At 37.6% G+C, this 27,672-nt stretch overlaps 1 protein-coding gene across 5 annotated transcripts in view; it reads right to left on the bottom strand.

The window, feature by feature from the left end:
• Positions 1-27,672, bottom strand: part of ATP2B1 (ATPase plasma membrane Ca2+ transporting 1) — a 130,531-nt gene that overhangs the window by 19,290 nt on the left and 83,569 nt on the right. For all 5 annotated transcript variants that reach the window (XM_086712681.1, XM_086712680.1, XM_086712676.1 and 2 more), the window contains exons 5-15: positions 27,469-27,594; positions 23,274-23,414; positions 20,706-20,744; positions 19,759-19,920; positions 17,765-17,979; positions 15,051-15,293; positions 13,465-13,706; positions 10,418-10,655; positions 5,638-5,817; positions 4,893-4,980; positions 4,177-4,283 (exon numbers count right to left, since the gene is read on the bottom strand). In XM_086712681.1, the coding sequence (XP_086568807.1) occupies positions 4,177-4,283; positions 4,893-4,980; positions 5,638-5,817; positions 10,418-10,655; positions 13,465-13,706; positions 15,051-15,293; positions 17,765-17,979; positions 19,759-19,920; positions 20,706-20,744; positions 23,274-23,414; positions 27,469-27,594 (1,781 nt within the window). The remainder of the gene's footprint in view (positions 1-4,176; positions 4,284-4,892; positions 4,981-5,637; positions 5,818-10,417; positions 10,656-13,464; positions 13,707-15,050; positions 15,294-17,764; positions 17,980-19,758; positions 19,921-20,705; positions 20,745-23,273; positions 23,415-27,468; positions 27,595-27,672) is intronic.

Raw genomic sequence — 27,672 nt, 5'->3', positions numbered from 1 at the left:
AATTCAAAATTCTGAGTGGAAAAAATGATTTTCAAACTAGACCTTTATACCAAGTCAGATTAAGAATCAAGAGTGAGGAGAGGGTGGAGACTTCAGTCATAAAAGTTATACAAGGGTTTACCTCTCCTGAATTGTTTTTTGTCAGGAAGTTATTGGAGAAGACGGCATTACTATATGAGGGAGTACACCAAAACAGATGATGACATCGAGTCCAGGAAATACAAGAGCCGACATGAGAGAGGAAAAGGAAATCCTCAGGTACGGAGAAAACAAGACAGCTGGGTCGCAGGCCTAGCCAACAGTCCACATTGAAGCATGTCAGTAGGTCTGGGAGAGGAGGCTCTAAGAAGGTAAAAATGTAAAAGTGCCAGATGATTCTGACGTAAAGAAAGGAGAATTTGATGATGAATTGGTGTTAGAGTACACAGAAAAGCAAGAGTGAACAAATTAAAAAAAAAAGATTTAAAAAAGTCAATGAAAAAGATAATTTATAGGGAATACAAAAAGTTGTGCAAGCAAGTAAGACTTATCAGTAGGCCACACGGCTCAGCTTGGATCAGCATTTACAATCACAATGCTGATCAATATGCTGATCTATCTGAAATCATGCTCTAACTCTGGGGGAAGAGTGATAGGATAGGTAGTGTGCATGTATGCAGTTATGGAAGTGACTGTGGTGTGTGCCTGGTGAGCCCATAAAAGTGCTACATCTGCACCTTCCTTAGCGAAAAGCCAGTGCTTAAGAAAACAAAAAAGCACCATCATGTCATTTAGATATGTGGACGCAAACAACTAAGAGAAACAAACAGCTAAACTAGTCGGTTTCCTTTCATCAAAAAAATGAGCTGGAATATTACTTATCACTGGGGACCTAAGTAGTAAATCTTACGAAGTGATCTTTCTAAATGCATATATTGTTTGATAAATAAGCTTTTCTCAAAAATATTCAAGGGGAAACAATCTTAATTTAAAATTTGAGTCTCTAGCTTCTAATTGGAATATTTGACTTGGAACGTGAACGGTATCTAAAACATCCGAGCCCTATAGGTTTCCCTGTTTCTCGGCACCCCCGTCTTGTACAAATACAAACCTCACCATACCCTTGTTCAGAATCCTTCAAACTTTAAAGAGTAATTTTGAGATGTTAATTTGTGTCCAAATAAAAATGAGTTCCATAGTCAAGTAAGTTTGGGAAACTTCCATCAGAAAAAGTTAAACAGCTTTTTTGTGAGCTTCTCTGAGCCGTGCACCTGTGTTGTGAGTCTCCAAGCTTCCTTTACTCTGCTGGAAGTCTGCTCGGGAAAGGGCTGGTCTACCGGATGAAAGAACGAACTCTCTTTTCTCAGCATTTAAGGCCCTTTTCGGGTCCCCAATCAGCCTGGCCTCATAGTCCATTACCTCCCAAGAGCACACACCCTCTTCTAGTCAAGTTAAACTTCCTGCAGCCCCACTGAGGGTCTCTGGGCTGTACTTCCGCACCTCCTCTTCTCTCTCCCTCAACTCCAATTGGTGCTTCTTTCAGAAACCCTTTCCCAGTCGCTCCAGGCAGAGTCTTCCTCCTTGCAGCACTCCGCGTGTTGTGTCTGGGCCTTCACTTGGTGCCACCATGCTCTGATTATTTATTTCTCTGCCTGCTGAACCTTCAGGAGGCAACTACTCATCTCTAATGTTTCTGGACCAGAATACTGAAAATGGCTTCTTAATGTTTGGAGAATAAACAAACAAATCCTTTATTAATCCAAAGTTTAAAAAGACAGGATCTTAATTACCTTAGGGAAGATTTTACTGCCAAAGATGTATTTGGTTATAGAAATACATCATGGTACTCAGACTCTGAGGACAGAAATATCGGTATGTTATGGTAAAGTGAATTTTGGTAAGAATAATGTAATATAATAAAATAATATAATCATATTTTAAATGTACCACGGAGGCTTGCAATCTTAAGGAATCTATGGGGCATGGCTACATAGAGGAAAAAGTCAGACTTCTTTGCAAGCTAATAATGTACTTTTTTTTTTTTTTAAGTACATATTGTATTTATTTTTGAGAAACAAACAGAGATAGAGCACTAGAGCACAAACGGGGGAGGGGCAAAGAGAGAATGAGACAAAGAATCCAAAGCAAGCTCCAGGCTCTGAGCTGTTAGCACAGAGCCTGGCGTGGGGCTCCAACTCACAAACCATGAGATCATGGCCTGAGCTGAAGTCGGACGCTTAACCGACTGAGTCACCCAGGTGCCCCGCAAGCTAATAATGTACTTAGAGTCCTTTTGTAAATGTCACTTTAATGTTGAAACTTTTTTTTAATGTTGAATTTTCTAAATATCAGTATGTATAGTGTGTGTGTGTATATATACATTATATATACATATATATACATATATAAATATGCATACATACACATATATATACATATATACGTGTATATATATAGATATACATACATATTATGTACATATATAGAGAGAGAGACAGAGAGGGAGAATACACAGATAGTATTCTAAAATGGCTATTTCTGCCTGCAAAGTAAGAGACAAATTTAAAAAGGACTAATCAATAGTCATTTCTTGCGGGTATCTATTAAAAACTCAAGTCAAATAATTTTGTCTTTCAGTTTTAAAATATAAGATTGAAAAACTGAATAAATACACAAAGTAAACTTAAGCTTGACTGAACAAAAGTGCTTTCAAGTTGAAGTCATTCTTCCTCTGTCTTTTTAAAATAGATTTAGATGTCTGATGTGCTAACTTAAAAAGAATAAGCGGTACAATGGGCCTAAAACCTTCCGGGCTTAAACAAAGCAGCCACTGTACTGTTCTATCTGTAATACTATATTTACCTGTATGTTTTGAAACCTCTTAGCATGTGCCTTAAACACTGAAGTTTTGGGAAGAAAGCTTTTTAGTTTTTAAAATGCACTGCAAAAGCCTTCCTGGCTGGCTGTCCAGATGAAAGTAACAGTCAGAGTCCTGGTAAATGCTCAAGAGCAGCAGAGTGTGATCCCGTGTTCCTAAAGTGAACAATGATCCTATCTGCCCACAGCCAAAGGAAAGGCACTTCAATATTCCTTATCCCTTCATCTACCTTTCACAAGTCTTCAGAAGTTCAGACAAACTTGCTGCCAACCCTACTGAGTTTGGAACAGGGTAGGGTGGGGCTCTTGGGGTTCACAGCTTTCGGCTGAGAGCACTTCACCAACAGAATTTCCTCTTTCCATCTCTCTCATGCCAGTTGAAAGGCTGTCACCATGGTGATGGTTCTGCTAAACCCCTATGTTAGCAGCAAAATATCAGGGGGACGAATTACACAAATAAACATTGGTACACATATATAATCTTGTATCTGAAACGTGTAGGGCCAGACTATGCTTCACGATTCAAGTCTCCCATATTTTGGAAAGATAATGAGGCACATAATTCCCATCACAAATTCCCCTGGAGGGGGCAAGTGCCCCCCAAAAACTTTAATACCTATACAATGGCTATGAAGGTTCATAGGAAGAAACTGATTCAAAGATATGAAAAACCTACTATCAATCATTAAACATTTATGTAGTACATATATTTCATGATAGCAATTTTATAGTAAATACTTAATCAGTACACTATCAGTATTATGGCTAGAGTAAAAGAAAATAATAATGAAATGCTGAGATTTTCTAGCACTTTAAATAATCAAATCTAAATCCAAGACTTGTGGGGGAGGGAAGTACATTTTTTCCAATTGAAAGAGGATTATAGCTATTATATATGAAATGATGATTCAGTGACTCTTTAACAGACATTTTCAGTTGAGTGGAAGATTCTCAAATCATATTTTTAACTTAGACACACACACACACACACACACACGCACGCACACTCCCTCTCTCATCTGTTCAAAGCCTGTCTCTCAAGAGGATTGCTGAAAGGTTCAGATCAGATGACAGATATATATATACATTTTGCAGAGTATAAGGTAAATGCATGATGTTATAAGTGTTCAAGAGTCACCTTCTAGCCAGATTTCACTGCATCAAATAAATGCAGTTACAAACTACTCAGACTTATATATCAATTTAGAGACATACTTTGACTCAAATCTTGAGGTACAGAGTTTAGTATCAATAGCAATTTAGTAACAAACAACTCAGCCAGTAAATTATATCTGAATACTTAAACAGGTAAGTTCCTACCATTGCAAATCCAACATCGGCTTTCTTTAGTGCTGGGCCATCATTTGTACCATCACCAGTTACAGCTACAACCTGGCGTTGTTCTGAGACAGTGCTGTCAATTATACCTGAAACAAAAGTAATATTTTTACTGTAAAAACATCCCCTTTAATTAATAAGATGATTCTGCAGAGTACCCTGACCAGTCAGTTTTACAGACCTGAAGTTAAAAAGAAACAAACACACATAGAGAAATGAAAACTGCTGAGACGCTGGGCAAGGACCAAGTCCAGAAACTAAGGTTACATTAGGAGCAATATCCTGTTTTACTGAAGATAAACACAATTAACCAAAGGTGTGAATAGGAAATATATTCATAGGGTGCCTGGTGGCTCAGTGGGTTAAGTGTCTAACTTCGGCTCAGGTCATGATCTCCTGGTTCGTGAGTTCAAGCCTCACATCAGGCTATGTGCTGACAGTTCAGAGCCTGGAGTCTGCTTTGGATTGTGTCTCCCTCTCTCTCTGTTCCTCCCTCAATCATGCTCTATTTCTCTCTCTCAAAAATAAACAAACATTAAAAGAAATAAAAAAATAAAAAGGAAATGTATTTAGACTTTGTTGGAAAAGACAACATCCTAGAGTCAATAAATCTATTATTCAGTATCTATTACTATTTTCAGAAGGAGAACACATTTCTGTTATTAAGAAATTGTGAAATAACTGTAAAACCTACTCACCTTTAACCAGTGTATGTTTGTCAGTAGGAGATGATCTTGCAAGTACTCGAAGCTTTGGCCAAATCTTGTCTATCCTCTCTTGCTCAATCTATAAATGTTTATGACAGTTAAAATGCACCCAAATCTAGTTTTATAATTCCCCAATTAGCAATCTGGCATATGTATCAGCAGTTCTCAAAAGTATGGTTAACAGACCAGAACCATCAGCAACTCCGGGGAACTTGTCAGAAATGCAAATTTTTGAACAAGGCACCAAGCCTATCATCTTATCAAATAACAACTCTGGGTTGGGGCCTAGCAGTCAAGGTTTTTAAAAAACTCTCCAGGTCACTGTGATGCATACTCAAGGTTGAGAACCGCTACTGTATATGATCAAAATTAGAAAATCTTCCTACTGTCTATGCAAATGAAAACTCCTTAGCACAGTATAAAAAGCTCAGAAGAATTTGAGGTGCCGTTATCAACCTTTTCAAATTCCTTCTCCCACATTCACTTACACATACACTTCTGAAATTGGCCTAGACTGAAAAAAAGAAGTGCTCTTTTTTGTCCCTTTAGGACAAATCTCCAGATCATGAAATCCTAAAATTTTAGTGTTTTTGTGCTTCAGGTGCAGGCTGCATTTATTCATGGTGATACCTAACACATGGTGCATATTCAGTATGTTATTTGTTGAATGAAATTCCTAATGTATGAAAAATTTATCAACATTAAAAAAAACCAAAAAACAAAAAACAATCCTTACCTCTCCTTTTTCATTTCGTATTCTTCTGTTGAAATCTTTACCTTCTAAGCATAGAAAATCTTCCCCAGGATGTAAAATACCACATTTGGTAGCAATAGCCCGAGCGGTATTAATATTATCACCAGTGACCATCCGCACAGTAATTCCAGCCCTCTGACACTTCCTTATTGCTTCTGGTACCTGGTTTACACAGAAAAAAAATCATATTATGAAAGAAAATTAATATTTCCGGGGGGGGGGGGAACCCACTGCATAATGCATTACTGCATCGTCCCACAGAAAATGAAAATTTAGATTTCATCTCAATATATTCAGTATTTCTTCACTTGTTCCCAATAATCTCTTCTTTCCTCTTCTACTGCCACAGTCCTAGTTCAGGCTTCATTTTTCAGTTGTGATTCTATTTTAGGTTTGCATTATTTATTTACCAAAGCCTTCTTAAAATGCTCCCCCTCCCCAACCATTATGCAGTTCTTTTCTGGTTGGCTTTCTACCTTTCTGGGTTTACTGCCCAGACCACACCACAGTAAAATGCTGATGTATTCTTGAGAGTATAGTATGGGTGGCTCACTTCCCGCCCCCCGCTCCCCCCACTCCTTATCTTCTAAGGATGACTTTACCTACTCTTGTAACTTCAACTGTCATGTATGTGCTAATAACTTTCAAATTTACATTTTTCTCCCACCTCATTGTGAGTGCTGGGTTCATAATTCCATCAGAGAAGTGGACATTGGAATTTGGGTGTCCAAAAAGGGGACGATGTTTCTTAAACCTATGTATCTAACAGAAACCTAAGGGCCATCATCATGACATCTTCCATCTCCTTTATCCTATCCATCTTTAAAGAACAGGGAATCTTGTGGATTCTACCTCAAACCTTCCCTGCACCTTGTTCCCTCTACCTGGTATCCTTGTCTACGTTTGTTCCTCCTGTAAAACATCTGATAGACTTGACAGAATTATTCTTCTAATAGATTTTCTTAAGATTATGTGACGATTCCTCTACTATTATACTATAAGCCACAAAGTTCTTAGTATAATAAAGTATCACACTTGAGCCTCAGAATAGTTTTCAAGTTTATCTACAATTCTCCTCTACTACACAACTTGATGGATGAATAATCTATATGTTGTTTCTGTGTCTCTGCTTCTAGCAATTCCTTTTGCCTACAAAATCCTTCCCTACTCTTCTCTAACAGGAAATCCATACTGATCCCTCTAGAGCAGAGGATGCAGATGCAAATGCAAATGCCTACAGAGCCATGTGGGTAACATAAATGAGGAAAACACTCTCACAGTTACAAACCCCAAACTAATGCCTCATGAGAGAGAGATTCCGCTCCAGCCTGTTTTCACTATGGTGGAGTAAGCATCTAATATTGATAGAACCTACAACTTCAAGAGAAAACAGAAACCTCGATTTGTGTATGCTCTCTCAATACATAACTCTTTAAACACACACACACACACACACACACACACACACACACACACGGTCCAAGGAAAATTTGACTGAAGGCTAAATTTGCTCTGCAGGCTGACAGTTTATGATTTCTTTTATAAATACAGTTTAAATGTAATGTCTCTGGAAGCAGCTTTCATGGCCTATCTACACAAAATTGTGTCTTTGTATAGTGCATACCTCTATTTAAAAAAGAAATCAAAATTTGATTTTGAAAACATTGGTTTGCTGTATAAATGTAATATATATTTGGATATCTTATTGGAGATAAAAAAATAACTCAAGATTGTCTACCCAAGAACTCACTGATTGGGTGCTATCCCAAGATCATTTGAAATAGGGAGACAACGAATAAGAGGAAGAAGCTGCTCTCAGGTTAAAAAGATGTGGCAAATAATATTTAACAAGGACAAACTAACATTTATTGATGGCCCACTAACCACACCAAATACTTCCACTCAAAGCTGACAAACTACCTCCACTTTTAGAGATAGGAAACTGAAGAGAAGCCAATTACCACGTTCAAGAACCTATGCAAATGCAATAAAGCTGGATTTATTCTAGATACCTAATTTATCAAAATTCTCTATATCAGAAATGCACAGTCCAGAATACCCACCAAGAGAAAGCTGTTGTATATCACGTTGTCTCACTTTAGTCTGAAAGTACCCACCTCATTTGGTGATACTAAAAAAATTAAGTGCCACTTACATGTTTAAAAAAAGATGAAACTCTCCCATCAACCTCAATGCCAAGAGCATGATAAAAGCCATATATTTTCCAAAGGACAAAAGTTGTAGACACCTGATTTAATACTACATTTAGGTAAGATTTAAGGCATAAATCCATGTATAAAACTTTGGTTTCCCTTTGACCAAAGGTTGGGAAACATTACCCACCTGTATATTTCATAAGCATTTGAAACCCTAAAACCCCAAATGGAATTTACCTTGATCTCTATATAGGCTGTTTCTGATTCTCTTATTCCACCGGTAGTACCATCACCCAGTTATGCAAGCAGACTGTCCTCTATAGGGCATCTAATTGTAGAGCTATACTTTCCCCAGGAGATCTCTGGGAACCCCTCATGTGGATATCCCAGCCTAGGCCACTTTCAGGCTACTAGGTCCAAATGCCCACATGACATACATTTGGATGTTTCAGACACCTCAACAATGTCAAAAACAGTATATCCCAACCCAACAGATTCATTCCTATTGGTTCTACCTCCATTTACTTTGAAATCATCCTTTTCTTTTCATCTGCCCTGCCACACTATGTGAAGTGCTAAGCATGACCATCTCTTGCCTGCGATCACTACAATAATCTTCCGGCTTCCCTGCTTCACCTCCTCTGTTTCTTACATAGTACCCAAGATAGTCTCTTAACAACACAAATCATGTCACTTCCCAGCCTGAATTACTTCCCACTGAGTTTCAGAATACAATTCAGAACCCTTATTGTCTTTATAAGACCAAAGATAATCCTACCTGCCCCTTCTTGTCCATACTTCTGGCCATACTGGCCTCCTTTCTATCTTTGAAATGGCTAAGACTTTCTCACCATCAGGCCTCTCTGTATTTTTGGTTCCGTTTGCCTGGAATATTCTTCTCACAACTATTAAAATGGCGGGCTCACTTTCAGCCATCAGATCTCAATACAAATGTCTTATCTTCAGACATTCTTAACGTGGTCTCTCTCAGTTACCTATTTCATCACCCTGTGCCTATCCCTTGTAGCTCTTTTCACACTTGTAATTGTCTTATCTGATATCACCCTCCCAACTACCCCCACATGCCAGTCAGAATATAAAGCCTTTGAGGGTGGGGACCAAGCCTTATTCCTCATAGTATGTATTTTCTCTTGGCATACTAAGTACCTATTATTTTGTCTGTCTGGCCTCCTTACTTCTCTAGAATATAAACTTCATGACAATTTTGTTTACTGCAGTATTTCTAGTTCCTAAAGAAGTACTTGGTTCTACACATTGGGTGCTGCTGACAGTGAGGAGCCTGCTTGGGATTCTCTCTCTCCCCCTCGTTCTCTGCCCTTCCCCTGCTCATGTTTTCTCTCTCTCTCTCTCTCTCTCTCTCTCCGCCCCCCACCCTTCTCAAAATAAATAAACCTTAAAAAAAGAAACATTTTCAATATTAAAGAATATATATATATGGCATAGTGGTCTTTTAAGAACATGTGTTTTAGACAAAGCCAAAATTTGAACATATTAGTTCTATGGTCTAGAGCTAACCTCTACACACCTTGACTTTTTTTCATCTGTCAAATTAGAGTAATAATTAATAGAGGTGAACATGAAATAATACATGTAAAGCAGGTGGCACAGTATCTGGCACACAGTAAGAATTCAATAAAAAGATGCTATTGCTTTAGACAAAGTTGGGGCTCATGTTGTTTACGTGTTTGCTCATTCCCACCCAAGAGTGACTTCTTTGAGGCCGGGAAACAAATCTCAAAAATCTTTATGTCTATAGTACCCTAGCATAGTGACTGGCACACAGCAGTTGCTCAATAAACTTTAAAATAAAAAGAAGAGAAACAAAGTCTAGAGATGCATGCTGTCCAGTATGGTAACAAGATGTTTCCATTCAAATTAAATAAAGCTTAAAAATTCTGTTTTTCCGTTGTACTAGCCATACTTCAAAAACTCGTAAGTCCCATGTGGTGAGTGGCTACTGTGTTGAACAACATCTAGAAAACTTCTATCATCACAAGAAAGTTCTGTTGAGCAGTGGTGGTCTACAAACTATGAAAGCACATAATTTAATGCATCTATTATTCAACATAAATATGATTGGAAAAACCTACTGAGTTCAAGGTACTGTGTTAGGTTATGGTGCTATCAGTACGTAAGATCCTCAAGGGAAGCGGTCTAATTAAAAACTGTACATGGGAGTGGGGGGTGGCGCCTGGGTGGCTCAGTCGGTTAAGCATCTGACTCTTGATTTCAGCTCAGGTCATGATCTCGTGGTGTGTAAGGTCAAGCCCCGCATCGGGCACTGTGCTGTCAGCAGAGGGATCCTCTGCTTGGGATCCTTTCTCTCCCTTTTTCTCTCTGCCCATCCTTGCCATCTCTCTCTCTCTCTCTCTCACTCAAAATAAATAAACTTAAAAAGAAAAAAACTATACATAGGTAGCATATGCATCACAAGCACTATATTTTCTTCACCTTTTGGACTGACACAGAAAAAAAAATTAAATCACAAACACCAAGAAGGTTACTAGAAAAGTGGCTGTAGTCAGTGCCTAGATGCCCTGGGGTTGAGAGATTCTGCACATGCAGAGCACGGAACGGTTCACCACCTCGGGTCTCACAGGGTCTTCAATCCCCACAACAGCAATGCACGTAAGGCCGGTGACAATATCATTTTCATTATCCCACTCGGGTTCTGGTTCTCCTGCTGGGAAATCTCTGAACGCAAGACATATGGTTCTCAAGCCTTCTGAAGCCATCGGTTCAATCACTGTTTTTACAATATCATCACGGTCCCTTGGTCTGAACACTTTTGCCTCACCATTAGCACTCAAGATTTTGAAACACCTAAAAGGAAATGTTGAATCCAAACATCAATAATTAACAAAAATAATGGTTAATGCCACGTAAGTGAATGGGAAGGGCTAGAAATCATGGGATCTGACAACTGGAATTTAGAGAAATTATGTATGCTGCATTTCTACAGACTTAAATTACATTCACTTTTCACCCTCCCCTTTACAAAAACAGTTCTAAACTTTTATGGTTCTCATTTGATAGTTCTCCACTTTATCAGTTACTCTAGATATTCTCTAAACCTTCTCTTTTGGAAACGCAAGGCTTTTACATTTTTGCAAAGAACCCCTAGTGGCAGAAGAGAATACACGATACACCTGTCCATTCTGGTACAGAATGAGGCATTAACTTTAACAAAAAAATTCACAAATATTCTTCTTTTAAAGTAAAAAGCCAAGTTCAATCAACCCCTTACCTGAGATGTTGTTTCATCACCTATATTGTTTTAACCATGAAAGAAAAAAAATAACTTGTTGTTAAAATAAGCATTCTATTGGAAGGAGAGAGATAATGCCAAAATAGTTTCAATTTCAGTGACACTAACTACAAACTTTTAATTATGTAGTAAATAAAGGTCACACTATGTACTTCCCTATTTAAAGTTTATTTTTCATGACTCCTTTCTCTGCTCCTCTCCCTTGGTGATGCGACCTCCTCCTGTTCTAGGCAGGTGACTGTCAAATCCACATCTTCAGTTTTGATGGTTTTCCAAAGCTCTCCATCACTGCTCGGGAACTCCATTCAGATGCTGTACCAACACCTAAATCTACTGCATGCAAGTCTAAACGCTGCCTTTCCAACATTAACATCAACGTCAGCCCAGTAATTTCAATGTAAATCTTAAATCTCACCTTAACACTTCCTTTTTCCTCGCCACTTATATATGATCATCTCCTGAGTCTCCTCTGTTTGTCCTTGTAACAGTCTCCTGAATGGTACCTCCTGAATGGTGCCTCTTCTTTCTGTTCCCCCTGCTACTGCCTTCTTCAGGCTCTTACTTTGAGCTACAGCTATTGTAATAGCTTTTTAATTAATATGTCTCCAGTCCATCCTTTCTTTCCCCCCCAACCCACCTTACTCCCTGATGATGGAAAACATACTCCAGTTACATCAGCTGGCCCACTTCCTTTTTACTGCTCAGCCTAAGGTGTAAGAGCCCCATGACAAAATGTAAATATCACTGTAGGACTAGTTACTGTATACTTATTATCTATCAGACTCCTAGCTAGATGGTTCACATGCATCATTTTATTTCACCGTTGCAGAGTTGGTGGTCAAAAAGCCTGATCGGTTTTGATTCAAAAACCTCCCTGTACCACCTATCTGGTATTCAGCAAGCCATGGATGAGACAGATTTCTAAACTTTCATACTGAAATCAGATAACCAAGTGTACAGTTAAGGGAAGAAAGCTCTACGTGGTGTGTGTGTCACAAAACCCATTATTACCCAGCTGAACTGTGCACCTAGATACCTCCCCAATATGGCCAGCATATTCCCACCTCCTTCCCTTTGATGTGGCTTCCTTTCCCTTCGTGCTCTTACTTTATGCCAAAACCTTTCTAAAGTGCCACATGTTTGGAATAAAAGACTCTTAAAGTTAATCCTACTTCTGAGATTTCTTTAAAAAATAACGAAGTGTCACATCCTTCTTAAGAGTATGAACTCATCCTAAAACTGTACCTATCTGTCATATGCTGCCTTTTCAGTGATTTATTTACAGACCTGTCTCTTAAACTTGTTAGAGTACAATCTGTCAAGTATTCATTAAGGTTAATGCTGGATTATAATCTACACATAAGCAAATTAAAAGTAAAAATTTTTTAAATGTTATAATTTCAAATAAGCTTTAATTTTCCAAAGCTGCTTTTAAATTGGTTTTAGGTGCGCCTGGGTGGCGCAGTCGGTTAAGCGTCCGACTTCAGCCAGGTCACGATCTCGCGGTCCGGGAGTTCGAGGCCCGCGTCAGGCTCTGGGCTGATGGCTCAGAGCCTGGAGCCTGTTTCCGATTCTGTGTCTCCCTCTCTCTCTGCCCCTCCCCCGTTCATGCTCTGTCTCTCTCTGTCCGAAAAAATAAATAAACGTTGAAAAAAAAATTAAAAAAAAAAAAATAAATTGGTTTTAAATTCTCTACTTCTCTCTGGAATAAAGGAAACCAAAATAATTTCAACACCTGTAATAACATATAAAGACCAGAGAAATTATACATAAATGTGTAATGTCAAAACTGAAACTACTGCTCTGTAAAAGGACAATAAAAAAGAAAGATAATGACTCAAAATGACAGGAGATATTTAAATATGACAATGCAGCAGCATAAATATGAAACCTGATTGGAGAATTCTCAAGATCTACTAGTTTTAATGCTTTGCTGTTCTAAAAACTAATCTATAATTCATCCATCACATTTTTCGAGTTCACTATCTACAATGCTGCGTTGAAGATGTAAACTTGAGTTTTTCTTCCCAGGAGGCTTTTATTTTTCATGATCCTCTATAACCACGGAATCAACATGTCTAAAAACAAAGAGCAAGGTTTACTTTATAAAGTCCACCAGATTGAAAGTAATGGGCAGAGTTTCCCTATAGAAAAATACTATGAAATAAAAGAAGCTGAAGTATGAAAATGGCAGAACACCATGGGCAAGTATCTAGATACCGTTAAAATATACTGGAAAGCTCTGAGGTCCTATCAAATGCCTGATGTTCACAAAAAAATGAAATAGCAACAATAGCAACATAGTAGGTATTCCATAAAGCAACTATAGTGAGCAATTTATTCATCTAAGCATTTTACTCTTACTTTTTCAGAATTATCTCAGATGCACCCTTGCTGAATATTCGATAACTTCCATCTGAATTTTTCAGGACAGTACTCATGGACTTCCTAACAGAATTGAAGGTGTAGACTTTGTACAGTGCTTCTTCTGGGATTTCATTTCTAACATCCTGATAATCTCGTTTTAAATCCAAAAGAAGTCCCAACAAGGCACATTCAGTTTTATTACCAACATGACGAGGTAATCCACCCTCTTTCTCTGGTGGCTATAAGAGAAAAAGGTTTAGAAGCTAGTATCATCTTGTTTCTCCATGACAGTTTAATTTATAATGTAAAATAGAATGCGACATTCTAAAACAAAATTATATAGGAAACTTCTAATAGCAGCATTTCAAAGAGGGACACAAAAAGGTACAGTAGAAAGGATCTCTGGGGCAAGAATGACATGAATTCCAATCTCAGCCCTGCCAGTTACTAGCTATGTGAATTTTTGGCAAGTTACCCCACTGCTGTGGTCCTTGGCTTCAGCATCTGGAAAACAGGTGCACTTATGACCCAAGAATTAAGTGAGATAAGGCATGTAAAGCTTACAGTTGGTTCTTGACACATAGTGGGATTTCATAAATTTTAATTCCTTTCCTTTTCTCTTCCTGTTTTCATTGAACATCTACATTAACTCAAAATTCGGTCTACTTTACAAGTTTTTTAACTTTAAATAAAAGTAATGCATTAAAATAGAGCACTGTTGCCTTAAACATACATAAAAGCTTTACTTCTTCATAGTATCTTCCCAAATACCACCTTATATAATTGCCACTGCACTAATAAGGGCAGATGTGATAGTCTTTACTTAACAATTGAAGAAAGTGAAGCTCGGACTTTTAGCTAGTAAAAGGCAAAGCTAGATCTAGAACCAAGATCCCATAACTTTTCAGTCCAATAATCTAATTCATGCATATCTTCACTAGACAACTTGCAATATCAATTTTGTTCATGGTCTTCCTCCATAAATCAATAGAACACATACCAACTCAAGCAATTTCATACTTCATGTTGTAAATAAGACTTTTAACTTGCAAAGTTAAAAAATATTTTATTTTAAGGCAGCACAAAGTCTAGAATTACTTTACTGAGTTAGTTTCAAAAGGTCTAAGGATGACCTCAGGGGTAGGATCTACTGAGAAAGCAAAGAGAGCATATGGCAAGCATATATAAAAACATACTCAGTTGAAATCTGGCTTCAAAATTTTCTCTAGAAAATTCTACAGTAAGATAATCTGGACTTTCACAAAATAGGCTTAGTAAGAATTTAAAATTAATAACTTGCTCTGGTTATAAGTCTTGACAGTTTCTAAACATGGGACATTCAAAACATAGGCGGAAAATACAAGTAAATAGAAGATAGAAGTCCATCAACAGATCTTACTCATAATACAAATTGTATCAAAGAAACTTATATTAACTGAACACATGACTTTTAAAAACATAACATAATTCAGTTCTTCAATTTATATATAATAAGGGTAGGTCTGAAGAGCTACATATAGTCTAATCATTACACATTTAAACATTAATTTTCATATATAAATTAATTATTAAAGAAACCTTACCAATATTTTTGATGTATAAGCACAATTCACAGAAATCCCTGTTACAAGATAGGACAAAATATTTGGTGGAATAGCTTCTGGTTCAGGAATCTTTTTATAATGTTTTTCATTTATGTAAGCTTGAACAACTGTCATCCTGTTCATTGTCAATGTCCCTGTTTTATCTGAACAAATAGCTGTAGCGTTTCCCATGGTTTCACAAGCATCCAGATGCCTTACTAAGTTATTGTCTTTCATCATTTTCTATGGTGACAAAAAAGAACAAAAACAAAAACCTAGTTAAGCTACATACAAAACTAATCACCTCATTACACAAAATTGTAAAATGCTTTAAAATAAGAACAAAAACTCCCAGCTACATACAAATACACAGTATAAAGCACCAACTGGAAGAATTTTAGTATGTTTGACCTATTCAAATAAAGCTAAAGGGCATACCAGTTTTCTGTGGTTTCAATCTTTTTTTTTTTTTTTTTTACCACTATATAACATAATCTGGTAAATGAATACAGATACCTGTACTCATATGCAAATCATGTTGACTATATGCCCCCAACAGCCTCTGTAAGTGTCTTCACATTATAAGGGCATTGACAATTTGTATTCCCAAGTACAAAGGTACTTACAACCTTGTAAAAAATATATTACATTTAAGGATTAAGTCTCCTTACAAAGTGGAAAACAAATCACCAAGGAAAAAATAGCTTTATCAGTTAAAATACAGAGCCTGTGGGCACGCAGTTGTCTCATTTTTTTTTTCCTTCTTTTGACTCTGATAGATTGACATAACAGATCAAAACCAGAGTGGGTCTTTTTTATCCTTTCCATATACTAGACACCTGGTATTCTCATCTTAGGATAATCTCCTCCTCTAATTTACACGAACAAAAACACACACTTTCTAAACAACCAAGAGTTTTCACAGTAGCCCCAAAAGGCATTCGAATTAAAATGCTTGATATTTCATTCTCAAAAATGAAGAATGGGTTAAAAACCACACAGAGCTGTTTTACCAAGTATGTTCTGTGACTGCTAACATGCTAGATACTGCAAGAACTGGTTCCTGGAAGAAATAAAAATGGGGAAGAAAAAGGTGTACCCTCTGAAATTACTTACGATTTGCATTAATATTGATGCAAATATTAATACTAAAAAAACTAAGTTCTACAGTGAAAAAAAGTTGTTTCACTTTGCAAAGTACTAACAAAGCATCCATAAATACGACACAGCTCTGTGAAAAAGAGCAGTAATTGGTAACATTTGGGCTAAACCGTTAATAAAAGCCTAAAGAACAGTAGTTACAACGCTCTTACTCATTTTCTATTAAAGAAATGTAAATTCTGCCTACATCTTTTGATCAACTGAAAAATTAATGTTATTGGTGACTATCAAAATGAACTGACAGTACTGATAAAATGATCATCTAAAACTTATTTACCCCAATTATTTCAAAATATCAAAAAACAGGACAAATAGATGATTACACTTCATCACCCTGAAAACGTTTACTATTTTATTTTTGAAACGGAAGATGTTAAATGGCTGAAAAGAAAATAAACCCAAACCGTAAGCAAAATATTCTTATCCTAATAGGCTTATTGCAAAGCATGCTGGAATACTGAAGATCAGAGCGCTAAAGCTGAAACTGTTTCTTTTGTTGCTCATCACCATCACTACTGCTTAAGGAGAAGAGCTAATTAACATCAGAAAATTGACAACAGAAGCATTCTTCCATTAAGTATAATTTTACCTGCAAAGTCATTTTGAAAGATCAAAATTATCCAAACTAAACCTTTCTAAAAATCCAATCCACCATTTCCATTTAAGATATAAAACTAATAAAAATAAATTAATAATTGTCAACCAGATGATGACTTTAGTAAACAGTAGTTGGCAAAGGTGTCAAAGCTCAGGTTTAGAATTCTACCTGGAAAACAAGAATCGAGCTTCCAGAGGTGACACCAGGAGACACCTGAATAAAGTAAGAGCAGATGATCCATGGGAAGAACGACTGGGCCCTGAAGTATGTGACAAACTACAGGGGGGCTGGTGACGCTGGACCAGAGGGACAGAGGTACAAGATGAGCACCGAGGGGTCAGCAGGGCCACACTGCCTGGGGCCTGCAGGCCACGGTGAGCTTGGATTTTTCTAAGTGTGACGAGAAGCCAGTGGAGTTTTACGCAAAGAAATAACATGGGTGGATTATATTTTAAAAGGAGTCTGCCTACTGTGTGGAAGCTCGGCTGTGCTGTGATGAGGGCAGAAGAGTGGAAACAAGGAGGCCTTAGAAGCTTGGACTTGGAGAGAAGCCTCTTGGCTCTTGTCCCACAGGTGAATGACAAACACTTGAATTTTACAGATGGGAAAAAGGAGGCAATGTGACTTGCAACATAACTATCATACAGTGAAAATTAAACTAGAACTTTGCCTAGCAGGGTTGCACTGGGTGTCGTGTCCAGGCTGCCCTGGGAGGAAATACAGAAGTCTTGATGAACAGAGACCTTCACCTTGGGGAGTGGGGGGTGGGAAAGGGAGAGGGGGGTGGGGGAGGGGCGCGAGGGGAGGAGGAAACCTGTGACAACATTTCTAAAGGAAACTAAATTTATGGAAAGCTCCTACTTTCAGAACCAGGAAAAAGAGTAACCAGATGTGAATTTTCTCCACCAACTAAGGCTTTAAACCTAGTAAGTGTACTTAGCTCTTTTCTGCTTACCTTGACAGAATAAGCCAGGGAGATGGTGACTGCAAGTGGAAGGCCTTCTGGCACGGCGACCACTAAAACTGTAACTCCAATAATGAAGAACTTCACAAAATATTGTATATAAATTGGCGTGCACTCGGCAAGCCATGGTCTCTTCTGAACCCAGAACGTATCAATTACAAAATATAACACTAGAATGATAACTGTGATGGCAGACATCAACAAACCTTTCAGTATATAAAAAAAAAAAAAAAAAAAAAAAAAAAAAAGAAAAGAAAAGAAAAGAAAAGTTGTGATTATTTCAGTAGTCCAGACACTACCCATTGCCAATTACATATTAGCCACTGGAAGAATTACCATGGGTTAGATAATACTTACTTTAAGTTCTTTGATAAACTGTTACCTTTTTGTTTTGTTTTTTCTTATACCTAACTCATCATTCAGCATTGTCAGATTTAATTTCTGCTTCCAAGTCTAGCCCTGTCCCCGGGAGAACTGGTAGAAAAGCATTTATGATTCTTTCCTAGACTTAATTGTATCTTCAGCCTTCTACTAAAGCTAAGACAAAATAACAGGCAATGACAAGGAAACACCAAAAGCTTAGAATAAGCGGGCAGTTTACATGTTGCCAACTGCTTAATGCTGAAAGAGAAGCTGGTAAAAGTCTGATCAATGGGGAGACTTGGAATTAAACATTCAACCCTATTTTTTATTAAAAAAATACATTCTCTGAATTATTTTTTTCATCTATCCTTAGTGCTTCATTAAGTTAAAAAACCAAGAGTTAATCATGTTTTACAAACCATTTCCCTATTTTGTGGACTATTTAGCCTTTTACAAATGAATATTAAAAGATAAGACAAATCCACATATCTGCATCTGATAATCCAACCCAGTGTCTGCTACCTATATCACCACCATCTAAAATCCACCCTTTTCCCCAACATGGAGTCAGTATTACCATACGGCTATATGTTATAGAAAGCAAATATTTGCTATTGGAAAACAAACTTATTGAGAACAGAAGCAAAAACCTCACTTTTTCCGACATACTCCTAAGAAGCAGAATTATAGAATTTAAGTGATTTTAATATATGCTGATTTATCCACATGTGATCTTTCATACAGATGATACTGTTGGAGGGCATGCTCTGTTTTTAGCTAAAAGCTCTGCTTCCGCTTTTTCTCCCCCTAAAGAGTGTAACAGGTGTTTTCTAGGGGTGCCTGGGTGGCTCAGTCAGTTACACATCCAACTTCAGCTCAGGTCATGATCTCACAGCTTGTGGGTTCGGGCCCCACGTCGGGCTCTGTGCTGACAGCTCACAGCCTGGAGCCTGCTTTGGAATCTGTGTCTCCCTCTCTCTCTGTACCTTCCCCTGCTCACACTCTGTCTCTCTCTTCCTCTCAAAAATAAACATTAAAAAAAATAAAATCGTAACAGGTGTTTTCTAGTGAAGATGGTAATTTAGTAAATTTCAGCTTCAGCAGGATGGTGCTCCAACTAATCCATTCAATTTAACTAAGCTGTAAGTTTTAGAAAAATATATACCTAATTTTTTTTCATAGTCAGTAAAAAGATGAGAAAATGGGTGGTGAAATTTCTTTTTATTAAAATGTAGCTGGGTACCTGTACTGAGTATCTTAACAGCCCTCTCTCTATTGCTTCCAGAAATCCTGAGAAATTCAGAGATGAGAGCATGGGCTTCTGAATAAACTGGGCAGACTTGGGTACTAATCCTAACCCGACCACTTATTAGCTGGTTGACAGAGGACACCTCCTTCCACGTGAGATGGGGTAAGAGCCCCCCAAGCTGCCATGATAATGTGAGGATCTGCAAGAACTCAAAAGACCTGGTATATTGCGGATAAAAGTGAAAATACTTTTTAGCTCCCCTTCCACTCACAAAAGCAATGATTTGTAGCCTTAAGTGGGTCAAAAGACGATTTACAAGCATAAAGCCAGTATATTTTAAAAGCAAAACACCATATTTTCTTGTTTATCATACCTGCTTTGCCAATCTGAACAGCCAGCTTTGTAAGCTTCCCTTGTAAGACAGATTTTTCCTTTTTTGGCAAATTTGCTTTCTTTTTGTCTTTTTCATCACCATCTCCACCTTCTTCACTCTTCAAAGGCTGCATTTCCATGGCTGCACCATCCTGGGCTTTTGCTACATTTAAGAGCAAATATAACCTCACTACATTTTAAAGGCACCCATAACTACTAATATTTTGAAACAATTTTGAAACAAATCAGTTTCATATAGGAACTAGAAAAGATTTAAACATTCAGCTTTGGGTATGCAGGGTTGTATGTCTTACTTTCTCTGGCATACAGACAAATGTATGCCAGAGAAAATAAGACAATAGTGACACTAGGTTGCGAATCTTCATACCAGACTTGAGAATGTTGTGCCGGTAACAGGGATGAGGCATAAGAAGAAACATAGTCCTTAAACCGAGAACTAAACACCAAACCATTTCTCTTCCCCTGTGTTGTGTTTGATAAGACTTATCCCAAACACTATAAAACCTGCCCACGTGTGACCATAATGGAGAATGTTATGTATAACCACACAGATAGAGAAATGTACGTGTGTTTACAAATCTAAATAAATGCAAAAAACCATTTAAGTTGTATACTTTGTTTCTTACAGTTTTCCTGGCAATAATATAGTAACCAATGCTAAAATACTTGACGTGCTTAAGCTGAGAGTTACCTCACATCTGGATTTTTCTAAGTTTACTACCACAAATCACAGTTAAAATCTTATTACCATTGTAAAGGCAGCATGACTAAGGCACTGGCAGGAAGAGGCGTTAATAACCCAAGTTAACATAAACTGATTGCCCTAGCTACCCGTCTCCTACTTTTGGATAAATACAGTCCACGGTAGATACATTTTTGGATACAATGAAAACAAGCTAACTGTACTTTTAATCCTTGAGAACTCACCTTTGTTGCGATTCTCAATAGCTCCATCTTGTTTCTTATCTGTAGGAACAAAATGGGAATTAAAGCTTTCCAAAAGAAATAAAGGCAGCCATGCTAAATTATGCGAAGGCAGTCCACATCTGTGTAACGGCACTGTTACACCACGGTGTGTGCTGGTACAGATTAGAAAGCATTTGGCCTGTAATGACCCGCTGGGTCAATCACTCCCCAGGCTCAACCAGAAGTACCCCAATACATTTTGGGGCACCTATTCTTGTTTGGATTCTCTGTAAGACTTTACTCCTTTATATGCTCTAATGAACCCAGAAATAGTACAAGAGGTTTCAAACTAAACACACATATAATTCTCAGAAAGTAGAAAACAGCAGGGGTAGAGGGGGAGGGAGCAATGCCATCAAGACAACAGGCACACAAGAGAGCTGTGAGGAAGAGGACAGCAAACACCAGGTATACAAGACAGAGGAGATGCAAGTAAGTAAACCCGGAATGTGCATGTAAAGAATAGGCCAGTGAGGCCACCAGTGACAGGGGTTCCCCAAGTTAGCTTAAATTTGGACAGAAGAGAAAGATGATGATGTCTGCAGCAAGAAAATCATCAAGAAGGGAATGAGTCTACTGTTCGGAGCAGGCAGTGGAATACTGAAAATGGCAAAGAGGAGGCAGAGCCATTCGGCTAATTTTTCTTCCAACTTTTCTATCTAGAAGAGTGATCTTGAAACTGGGAAACGTGGAACAAACAGAAAGGAACAGATGCTCAAGATAGATGAGGAGACAGTAAGAGAATATCTAGCTACTTTCAACGAGCTCTGAATCTGGAGAGATACCAGACGGCTACATTCCAGACTAGGAAGGAAACACAGACAGATTACCCTGAACCGCTTTTGAGTAACGGCCAAAGCCGTCAAGGGAATGGAAGAAGGGCTGAAGTCCACAGATAGAAAAATGTCCTGTTCTGTGAAGAAAACAAATGAGTAACACAAATGAAGAAAACAAAAGAATAAAAAATGATACACAATGAGTTAGATGTTCATTCCTGGGAATATTTTTGATTGGATTAACAAAAAAACAGAGGTAAAAGATCTGAGAAAAAATAGCGTTTATTGGAAAAGACACTGTGGGGTGAATTATAAACAAAGTCAGGATACAAACTTCCCTTCCTTTTCAAACAGGGTCCACTGACCTCAGACTCCTATAAATTAGGATGCAGCACAGTGTATGGTTAAGAGCACAGACTCTTGAGCCAAATAAGCAGGTCTGATCTGCCACTTACTAGATCTTTGACCTGGAGTAAGTACTTAACCTCTTTAAGCCTCAGGTTACTCATCAATAAAAAGAATAATGTCTTTCTGTCATATGGCTGGGAGTATTAAGGAGATAATGCACATAGCATTCAGTAAATGGCAACATTTAAGCTGCCTTCTACTCTACCTTAAGCCTAGGGAGGTACAGCGAGGGCTGCCATGAAGACTGGGGACAGGAGAACTTACGAGGAGGGTCTTGTTACGTTCATTTGCAGTCACCACTTTTCAGATACACTTTTGTTTGAACTAAAAATTTCAAAACTGAAGACAAAACCCAAAGAACAAAACATCCAAATATCAAAAACATGGTTTTAGTTACAGCAAGCCAAGGTTTTAGCAAGGTTTTTATTTTAGAAGAACTCAAAGCGCTTGTGTGAAAGAGAGAAATATGGGCTTACTATCTTGGGTAAAATTAAACAAATCCAAGTGGTTAAGCCACAGTAAACTGCTGTCAACCTGAAGAGAAAAACCTGTAGAGGAGCAATCTGGAGTGGGAGAAAAGGGTAGTACAGCAGATACTTAGAAGCAGGCTGGGGAGGGCTTTTTCAAAAAAGTGACATGCCCCCAGCTAAGTAATTCTGAGCTGTCTCCTTACATACGACGGAGTTATTACTTGTGAGATCCTTGTGCATAAACTATGGTTATCAATTTTTGCTGAGGATAGATCACTTGTAGGGATAGCAAGCAGATACAATGGGTCAAGATCAAATTTCTAAAAACTTCCTATCTAACACTTTGGACTAAATGTAACAAAATAGACATAACAGGTGTCAAAGTAAAGTCTTCACCTTATATCCAAAATCCAACTACTTAAGTATGGACTGGGAAATGTGAAGAGTAGAAAACCTGAAATAGATTAAAAGCTCACTGAGGCCAAAAGCTATCAATGAATTTGCAGAAAATATAACCAAATAGGAAGTTAAGAGTTTAATTCATTTTGCTGGTCAGATAATAGAAAGATGCTAAAACTAAAGAATAAACAGAACAAAGCCAATGAAAGTGTTCAAGGAGATGGTGAATTTGTCTGGCTATGATAAAGGGGACTGACATAGTCACTAAAGGCCCCTGATCGACTGTAAAGTCAAGAAGAAAAACTGAGAAATGGAGAGGACTCCACTCCACTCGAAAGCACTACAGTGCGTAATTAACTTTTTGTACAACTTTTCATATCAGAACTTCCTAAGAGAAGTGAAATTTTTGTACCAGTCCTTATAACCAGTTCCCTTATTTCCAAATACCGATTCTCAAAGAAAATTGCTTATCTTACTTTTCTTTTCCTTTTTCTTTTCATCTTTCTTCTCTTCCTCTTCACCTCCAGCTCCAAGTAAGGTAAAGATAATTCCAGTCTGAGAATTAACACCTACAGCAGTAACTACCATTCTTCCAGAGCCTTCCATTACATGAGTACCTATGACAGAAAATTCGTTAAGGATTTTTTCCTCCCACTTTCATATTTCAAATTTTAGTCATATTGTCTTTAATATCTAGTATGTAACAAGATAAACTCAATAAGATATTAAATAAAGCCTAAATTCTTATGTTTAAGGTTTAAACTCTGTAATCCATGTTATATGAATTCAAAGCTCACTCCACCACTCATTTATCGCCATGTGATATTGGGCAAATTATAATACCTCAATTCCTCACCCATAAAATGAGGATAATAGTACCTGCAGTTGATAAAAACAATGAGAGTCAAATAAGCCTACAAATAAATGTAAAGTGCTTTGCACACTGCCTGGAATTCATGGGGGTTCAAGGAATGAACATTATTTTTAGTTATAAAATTATTACAGTGATTATTGACATTTCTCTGAGAAAAACAAATGTCCCATTTACCACACCCAACCCCAAACCTGTACCTAAAGCCAGCTTTCATCCCAGCCAGTCTACATTACTGCAACAGCCTCCCAGCTAGTCTCTGTCTTTCCAGTTCATCCTGAAATCAGTTTTAATCTTCCTAAAATGTGAATGTTATCATAATTGTCTCATGGCTCAAAAACCTTTGATTCTGCATTGCCTACTGGATTAAGTCCAAGGTCTTCACCTTGAGACCAACCAACCTTTCAAACTTTCATCCACTACTCTAACATAAAATTCCATTATAGAAAGCCTGGGAACAAAGATGGGAACACTGACAATCCCTTACAACAACCTTGCAAGATGTTAGGCATTATTATTCCTATTTTCCCAAAGTTACACAACTATTAAGTGGCAAGACAAAGATTCAATCCAGTCCTGTCTGGAGACAAAGGGCATATTCTCCAACCCTCTCCAAAGGGTACTGTTCTCCAACTTGTACATCCACATCCCTGCATCTTTCCTTACTAATTAAAAGACTTCTCATCTCTCTACTGCAATATTTTTGTGAATTTTAAGTAGCTTTCAAAACCAACTCTTTTTTCTGAATTCTCAACAGTCTTCTTTATAGTTATCACATATTTCCTTGATCTCCTAGTTTACAACCATGTGGAGGACAGGTTCCATAGCCCCTATCACCATCTAATAGGCCAAGTCAATACACTGAGGTTATTTGTTAAATAAAGTCATAAAGCATATGTACTTATTCCAGAAGTTATAAACTTATATTTGTCTATTAATTACTGGGGAACTTCTCCAATGTGAATTTTTTAGGCCTCTGGTTTTCTTGCTTTTTAAAAAAAATCTCTATTCTGAATATTTCACTAATTATTAGCTTCTCTGCCAGTGAAAAGGCAAGGGAAACAAGAAATGAAGTTCAAGATAGTGAAATAGTATTTAATGAGGAACTTCTACATGTAAAAGACAATTTCTTTCTTCTGACAATTCAGTCTTTTGGCAGATTTCAATTTTTTATGTTCTGTTCCTGCTTACCACAGGTAATCAGATGATGGCAGTTAATGTACTCAGGCAAAGTAAACAGTTTTTGTTCTGGTCATATCCCCATGGCTAACTGAATAACTGCCTTTAAAAATCTAAATTTAAAAAGCCAAGAACAGCAGTGAGAGATGGCATGAGAATAAATTTAAAAATAAATGCATTTTATGTTTTTTATTACATTTTTGGAATAGGGAAATAAATGCAGAAAAACTTTCCCACCCACATTACGATAAGGGACTCTGCAAAGTTATTTCAGTCTTTTCTTAACCATGGAAAATTTACAGAGTTTTTGTGGTACCCTTGGTGTGTTAGGGACCTGAGTCGACATAAAGCTTACTAGCAATCGCTGTTAAAATAGAAAAGGACCAACGTTCAGTTAAAGAACATCAACCTGAAAAGCTAATAAGCACTTTGTAAATGAGCTGGATGTACATAAAAGTCCATGCAGTATATATGGCAAAATGGCAAGAATACCATCTCAGGTTGCCAAATATCATGGTCCAGTCTACGGTGGTGAAGGTAGGATTTGACTGCTTTCCTTCCTTGGAAAAACTACAGATTTTTATTTGGTTAATAATTATAGTTTCTTAGAGGTATAGCAAGGAGTAAGTAAAATGAGTATACGTTATACCTAAATACACCATACTTACATATCCAAGAACATTTCCATCTATTTGAAATGAATTACAACTACGCCCATGTAAAGAAAAGGCTAAACAGAATGTTCTTGGTAGAGCAGGATTTTGAAGGTGTACGTACAAAATCCCAAGATATTTCTGAAGAAGTTAAGTCTGTTGTAATTGGGAACGCTACCCTTTTATAATGGTGTTTATAAATGCATACATATGTAATTACTCTGATTTTTAGTGGTAGGATGTTTTGCAATAAGCTTTTTTTTCTTTTTTAAATTTTTTTTTTTTGAACGTTTATTTATTTTTGGGACAGAGAGAGACAGAGCATGAATGGGGGAGGGGCAGAGAGAGAGGGAGACACAGAATCGGAAACAGGCTCCAGGCTCCGAGCCATCAGCCCAGAGCCCGACGCGGGGCTCGAACTCGTGGACCGCGAGATCGTGACCTGGCTGAAGTCGGACGCTTAACCGACTGCGCCACCCAGGCGCCCCTGCAATAAGCTTTTTAGGCACATGTTTGCCAATCTTCAAAAGGTAATAGTTAAATTTAAATATACACCTGGAAGTTGTGATTCTCACTTAGCTGATTCTTGTCACAGTGACTCTGGTTTCAGTGAAGCCATGTTCAATCAATCAAAATATAAAATTCACAAAGAACTGAAAAATTATAGCTGCCAAGTTATTACACAGTTAAATCAGCAGAAATCTCCTTAGACTGTATAAAATGTTAGCCCTCCACTAACATCTGAAAATGATAATAGAAGACAAATAGGCAACCTTCTGCTTATTCCAAATTCTGGTATAATTCGATCTAATAAACACATGTAAACAACTGTCCTACAGGCAATTTTGTAAATTCTATAAAGAATACTAGAAAATTAAGAATAAAAACCTGGAAATCCAACGTAAAAGAACTGGCATACTTTTGGAGACAAGCTCACGTGACATTTTAGAAGGCCGCCTGTGAATCTTCCCATCATCCCTTCCGTTTCATTTCTCATTAACCTCAGGTCAGGCTATCACAGTTACTGTTACAAGAGCCTCCCAAGTTGACACCCAGCTCCCTATTTCAAATAGTGCCCTCACCTGTACCAATCCTCTTCATTCTCAGAACATGTCCTATTTGTGTGCAAATTCAATCCTCCCTAGTACATGTGGTGCTACTTCTGGGCCTACTGTTGATTAGCCATGTGATCTTCAATAAATAGTTTATCTCAGATTTATTCCTTGACAGTTAAATGCGGGAGTCGGATTAGACAAATTTTAAGGATTTTATCGGTTCCTTAAAAAAAAAACACAACAAAACCCTATCCTTTATAGATCACCATAGACAGTTCACTAATTTGCTTTAAAAATACAATCATTCTGGGCGACTGGGTGGCTCAGTCGGTTGAGCGTCTGACTTCGGCTCAGGTCCTGATCTCGCTGTTCACGAGTCTGAGCCCCACATCAGGCTCTGTGCTGACACCTCAGAGCCTGGAGCCTGTTTAGATTCTGTGTCTCCTTTTTTCTCTGCTTCTCCCTGGCTCATGCTCTGTCTCTCTCTTTCTCTCTCAAAAATAAACATTACCAAAAATAAACAATGAAAAATAATCATTCTTTAATTTTACACATCAACAGGCCTTAAGAATAAATGTAATACAGGAAAACACAACAGAAGTCATCAGGCTTATATTTTAGTTTTATCACTAACTAACATCACTGACTCTCAAAATCTCTTGATTTTTTTTTTTTTCATGTTCCTCATTTGTAAAATATGACTCTGGATTCAAAGACCTCTAATATCTCTGGCAATAAGATAATAATATCTCTGGCAACTTAGAGGAAAAAAAACCCCAAAACTACTCCCTAAGGATTATAAGGGTAGAAGCTAACATAAAATACAGAATCCTTCACCATGTAGGCTCTTAGGCAAAACTGTTTGCTGACAGTGGAAGAGAAAAAAGTTCAAAGATACAAAAGCAATTCATACCTGATAGAAGTAAGGGATCCTTATCTAAAGACTTCTTGACATGATCAGATTCACCAGTCAATGAACTTTCATCAATTTTAAGATCATTGCCTTGAATTAGTATGCCATCAGCAGGAAGAAGATCACCTAAAACAAAAAGCAACTGTAATGCACACTGTAAACAAGATTACAATGACTTTACCTCTAACCTAAAAGGGGTTGCTC

Source organism: Puma concolor, chromosome B4, assembly GCF_028749965.1.
Source record: "Puma concolor isolate L17-30 chromosome B4, mPumCon1.1.hap2, whole genome shotgun sequence".
NCBI classification, from domain to species: Eukaryota; Metazoa; Chordata; class Mammalia; order Carnivora; family Felidae; genus Puma; species Puma concolor.
Note: the sequence above shows the minus strand (reverse complement) of the source record. Positions and strands in the feature narration are given on the sequence as shown.